The 6,317-nt window shown below is 36.2% G+C and overlaps 1 protein-coding gene across 9 annotated transcripts in view; it reads right to left on the minus strand.

Annotated features, from left to right (window-relative positions):
• LOC138708126 (TBC1 domain family member 2B-like) overlaps positions 1-5,048 on the minus strand; it is a 90,195-nt gene extending 85,147 nt beyond the window's left edge. For all 9 annotated transcript variants that reach the window (XR_011334588.1, XR_011334589.1, XR_011334590.1 and 6 more), the window contains exons 1-2: positions 4,908-5,048; positions 258-506 (exon numbers count right to left, since the gene is read on the minus strand). Coding sequence is in view for 4 of the 9 variants with exons in the window: in XM_069838342.1 (XP_069694443.1) it covers positions 258-490 (233 nt within the window). In the remaining 5 variants the exon portion in view is untranslated. The remainder of the gene's footprint in view (positions 1-257; positions 507-4,907) is intronic.
• Between the last annotated feature and the right edge of the window lie 1,269 nt (positions 5,049-6,317).

The following is a 6,317-nucleotide window of genomic DNA, read 5'->3' on the forward strand; positions in this document are numbered from 1 at the left end:
TATCTTAATAATTAATAAATCTGCCATTCACAACCAGAAAATTCAATATTATGCTTCATGAAAATATGTTAAGGCATTTACAAATTCTAACCTGCATAGTCTTGCATCCAAGAAAAACCAATATCTTAATGTCCATTACTCTTTGAGAGAGTGAGTGCTCTGTATGATGAAGTGAAAGTACTTTTGTGTTGAAAGCACTCTTCATAAGATACAATAGCCTCACCTTCAACATTTTATACCAATCACTGAATTCTCACCTTATACAAAACTGACCATTTTCACTTTTCTCTGGGTCGTACATAAAAATTGCGCGTGAAATATCTACATCTTTAACGGGTAATGGATCATGCTCCGTCTTGTACACATAAAGCTTGCAGTTGTCTGGAGAGAGCACCAACCAGCGGGACTTGCTGGCAACTTTGTCCCAGCCAACGACCATATAGCCACACAATCTCCGCTCGACACTGCTCTTTTCCTCATTACTCTCCATGCTTAGCAGCACATTTCTGCAATGCAATTTCACCACAGTCAAAGCAATATTCATAGAAACAAAAGCTTCTCTCCAACCATGAACATAACTTCTATAATTCTGAAGTAGAATTTTAACATAAATCAGTTTAAAATTCAAGATACTATATTAAACTGATGTATAAAAAATAATATATATATATATATATAATTTGAACTGGTAATGGAAATTACGGGAAAACGGCTGAACGGATTTTAATGAGTGACCCCTCATTTTCATGCCTGGCATCCAAAGTTTTTCGGAAAAGTAGTAGTTTTCAGTGAAATGTCAATTTTCCTATTTTCCAAAATCCATCTGTAGTCAGTTTTGAGAATTATTTTATTCAATCACGACCGACTTGATTGAATTTCAGAACAAAACACACACTACAATAAACAATAGGCTATTACACGAAGCCATGACCTGCAGGATTGCCGACATATTTAGAGTTCAATTCAATTTGCTATTAAAAATTGATTCTGCAGTGTATAATTTTCTGAATACAGCTGTGTATTGGATATTCAAATCTACGAAACTTGAGGTGGTTTGATGACATTATTATCATTAGAAATTAAATATTATTATAGTTAATATCATGATGCATCTATTTTTTCATTAATTGTACATAATATTGATGCTATATTGATGACATGAAAGTGAAACGTTTTGTGGTTATGTAAGTAAATGTAGAGAATATCTTAATTTAGATCTTCATTTCTATTACTGAGTGGCTGCTATATATAACTACAAAACTTAAGTAAGATAATAATATTGTTATTAAAAATCAAATATGTTTATACTTATTAACCCAGTGGGGTTGGGTCATTTTCATATACTTAATGGCGGTGTAGTATAGATATTGATATGTATCATTGTCTTCAGTACTGGCTCGAGAGAGCACAAAAGTTACAGTTCCTAAGGAAAGATCAAAAGGTATTACTTCGTGATAAAATAAGAGGCCTAGAAAATTTCGTAGTCTCCAGATAATTTCAGCAGGATCTCTTAGTAGGATAAAATGATTTTACGCTCTACATTTCAAGTTCTACATGCAGCAGCTATACGAAAATGCTATTGTTCGAAAGCTTAGCAAACCTGACATTTTTTTTTTTAACTTTTGCCTACAATCCACAATTACCTGAAATAGCTACTGCTATCGTCCTGACATTGATACTTGCGTTTTCGCGTTGAAACTCAAAAACTGAAGTTGGATAGGTTCAAGAAAAAGTATTTGCCCTAAAAAATCCATTCAGAGGGAATATGTTTCATTATTATGGAAGCAAATAACTATAAAAAAGACAAGTATTCTTCATTGAAAATAAATCTGAAAAATTTTTATTTGAACGTCTAACGAACTTAGTTTGCAGCAGTATTTGCTGCACAAGCCACTAGTTATCTATAAAACGGACCTGTCCACAGACTCAGGCAGCCAGGCACAATGAGTAAATAAAAAATATATTATTTTTAATAAGACAGCCCTTCCATTGCTGCTTCCACTTCCATTTCACCATAAAATATTTATCACAAAATCAAACAATATGAGAATTTTTAAATACAATTGTAAATTAATGCAAATCTCACTTTCAAGGATAGCTCCCTGTGAAGTTGATTTGAATAATTTCAAGGAAAAAATTGTTCTGGGGCCCGGTATCGAATCCGGGACCTTTGGCTGAGAGCATGAACACTCTACTGACTGAGCTACCAAGAAACTCTACCAAACACTGACTCAATTTTTTCCTTTATATCCACATACCTCAAAGTGGGCCAGAAATGCATAATACACGTCAATGTTCATTAACAGAAAACCACAATTCAAGTCACACAAAGTTTGTGTGCACTCAATGTTGGATCTTTGAAGGTTTGTCAGCCCACTTTGAGGTATGTGGATATAAAGGAAAAAATTGAGTCGATGTCTGGTAGAGTTCCTGGGTAGCTCAGTCGATTGGGTATTAACACACTCAGCCAAAGGTCCCAAGTTCGATACCCGGCTGCGGAACAATTTTTCCCTTGAAATTATTTAAATATAAATTAATATTTAAATCATGGTATTTCCCACCTGTAAACTACTTTTCTAAGTTAGGTTATTTCCTGGCCTAAATACTTAGCTATAAGTAGGTCTCGCAAGCAGGATTTTGAGTCTACCTCCATGCCCCCCCCCCCCCCAAGTGCCTTCATGGTATGTGACGGGGATACCTTTACCTTTACCTTTTACAACACTATACAGAGTTCTGATAGAAACAGAAACAGATCTAACCTGACCCAGCAACTTTCCATGAGCATATTTATAGCAAGAAAAGCTTTAATTGTATCAGTTTATATGACTAATGTATCTATATCACAAACAAATATTATTACAGTCATTCCATTCTGTTAAATATCGCGTGTGCTGATGGCATGTCACAGTCAAAGAATCTTGATTCCAATGGAATCCATTTCTACAAAACAGGAATTGACAATGCTGCTGAAATTCAAACTTTCGTTGACTGAATACAAATGGACATCTTTTCCTACATGAAATTACTGTATTTGAAGCTTCAAGTATGAAAATTAGAAGTTGTCTCTATATACTAAAGTCTCAATGTAATATCCAAATGGTTTTTACTTCAACCACCTAGCTTACGTATGGTTAACAATTTTACATACAAGAAAATGAAAATGTTCCAATACATCCCTCTAGCCTATATAATATACTGGAGCGGGCAAATGGTAATTGTGTAAAAGAGGTCAGCTGTTCACATATGCCACTTTCGAACTAATCTTACATCTCGTAGGCATTACTGTTAACTCTGATACTTTTATCTATGTTTGTTATGCATTATGTTGGTTTTTTACGGTTCAGGAACAATACAGAAGGGTTATGCCGAAGGTATCTTTGAGCATATTCCGAATCTCAGCGCTGAGCAATCCGATGGCATCACGGTGTTCCGAATTCCACCGATGACGTCATTGATACTCCACCGGTGCCATCAGCTTGCAGAGGTGGTGGCAGTCTCCATCAGCCGCCATCAGTGAATCTGATTGGCTCTTGTATAGGGCGGGAGTTAGCAGACGAATGCCATCGTGCACTGTTGTGTCATGGCGGTGTGTTCTGCTTTAGTTCTGCTGTATTGTTTGTAATGAGCACAACATAAAAACAATATGTTAATGGCTTATGATCGAACATGTCAACGGACCAGTTATTACTACCGGTTCAAGAAATAAGTTGTTTATGATCTCTTTTCTTTGAACGAGATGGCAGTACGGAAATTTCGAAAAATTTTGCTAGCGTAGCACAGATAACAACTTATACAGTCGCCATGACAGCCATCGATCCTTCCAGCAGTTTTGTTCCTATTCCGCTGCAGCGTGACGTCATTGTTGTCCACCGGTCCAGTGAGATTCGGAATACGCTGTTTGAGGGGCAGAACTATAAGCTCCTGGCTGTATCGTAAATGCAGTATCATCTTTGCAGGTAGAGAAAGCATTGACACACAAATATATATTTATGTCCTTAGGCCTATATCCAATTCGCGTCTTCATTCGTACTTTTGAATTGTCAACGTGATGTTTTGAAGTAATAAAACACTATTACTATTAACCTATAGGAATTTGTTTGGGGATGGGGAGACGAGCACGTTTTCTATGAAGTTACGTTTGATTTATTGCATTTCAATTCCAGTCTCTACACAGACACGTGTCGAAAAATACATGAATTATAGGGCCTAGTTATATGTATTGACATATCTCTTATCCCTTATGATCTGTATAAGAAATGCAGCCTAACTAGCACTGAAGTAGTTCCCTTCGTACTCCTCTTATACACCTTGCATATACGAATCTGCGGCAGGTTAGGTTTCGTTAGTTTAGGCTTTTGTTACACCTTGCATATACGATCAACAGAATCTCCACAAAAAAAAAAAACCGATGAAACTAGCGCTGAGGTAGTTCTGTTAATGTCTATAACTTAGTACATACAGTGCCTGAATGACTAGTTCATGTATCCGTTTAAAATAAAGGACGGACATGCCTTCGTCATTAAAATGAGGAAAAGATAGAAACGATTACTTCATTAGAGTCTACTTGCACTTTTAACACAGATGTAAGGTAACCAAAAATGCTTAGAATATAGTAAGTATTGTTTGTGGTTAAACTGCACAGGTGATAAAGACTTTCTCTACAAGTTTTACTTCACATCTGGTCTTAGTTCGGCTAGGAATAAATTAATATTAAATAGATGACAATCCAGCAAAATGTGCCAGAAGTGATAATCTTCAAATATCTTACCATGACTGAATGTCAGAAATTTTTCATAAACATTTTACAACAGAAATTAGACCTAACCTGATTAGCCTATACACCAAATCGAACTTACTGAGATTTATTAAATCAAAATGAATAAAACTAACACAATATTTAACTGTACCTTGCGAAATCATTCTCATCAATACTTTCCAAATTCCACTTTTTATCTATCACTTTCCAATTCACAACTCAATTCCTACCGCTAATCATTTCTTATTAGCTATTGCCATTTGCACCGCCAGCCATACACTTACTATCGTCGGCTGCTACAATTACCTAAGGTTATATATACGTAAACAGGTTGCCTCATAACTTTCGACCAATGAGAGCGTTGGCGAGAAAACGTCACCTAGTATGCTACGTTTGAATTTTCTCAGCTGAAGTGTATGGAACTTCAATTCGCATGACGGTAATAACAATTAACATGCAACTAAACATACTTTGTACGTTCAAATTACTTACCAACTAATTCCTTCTGTTGATATTTTTCACTGAAGTCAGACGAGGCACTTTAAATACAAATTTTCACCGAGTTTTGTTTTTCTACAATTCTTAGTTCTGTGAGTGAAATACTGTAGTACCGATATAATGCTTTTAAGTGTTCAATACAAGATAATACCAGATTTTCAGTTTGGCTTTCGTCCAAAACATTCTACAACACACCAACTGCAAAGAGTCACTGAATCCATTATAAAAGGCTTTGAAGAAAAACAGTATACTGCCACTGCGTTTCTGGATATTACCCAAGTATTTGATACTGTTTGGCATGATGGTTTAATGCTAAAATTATATAGAATTGGTTTTCCTGACTATCTCACACGCATCGTGAAAAGTTTTTTTTTATCCGAGCGTCAGTTCTCAGTACGTATAGATGGGATTAAATCAACGCTTCGTCCAGTTTCAGCCGGAGTACCACAAGGATCTATACTGTCACCACTTCTCTTCAATATCTTCACATATGACATTCCATGTTTACAACCGTCACACATAGCTGTGTATGCTGACGATACAGTTCTCTTTTATTCTCATAGTAACCTAAATACTGCAATCAGCACTCTTCAGACATCCTTACAGGAGCTGTCTAAATGGTTCTCTGACTGGAGATTACTACTCAACATTACCAAGACAGAAGCTAAAATCTTCTCTTTAAGGCCTATTCATAATCCACCTCCTTTGGTTCTTCTAAATGAACAAGTTACATGGCTCTCTAGTCAAGAAGCTGTCAAATATTTGGGAATATTATTAGACACGAAACTCACATGGAATGCCCATATAACTCGCATTGTTACACTAACCTCTTCTACAATTCGAAAATTATACCCTTTGGCTAATAGACGTTCACAAATTGGATTGGACTGTTCAATACTACTCTACACCTCGCTTGTACGACCTCTTTTAACTTATGCAGCGCCAGTGTGGGGGACTGCAAGTAAGACACATATGCATCGCCTACAAGTTCTCCAGAGCAAGTTCCTGCGTACTGCAACAAATGCCCCCTGGTTTGTAAGAAATCAACAACTGTATCAAGAAT

This window comes from Periplaneta americana, chromosome 10, assembly GCF_040183065.1.
Source record: "Periplaneta americana isolate PAMFEO1 chromosome 10, P.americana_PAMFEO1_priV1, whole genome shotgun sequence".
NCBI lineage: Eukaryota > Metazoa > Arthropoda > Insecta > Blattodea > Blattidae > Periplaneta > Periplaneta americana.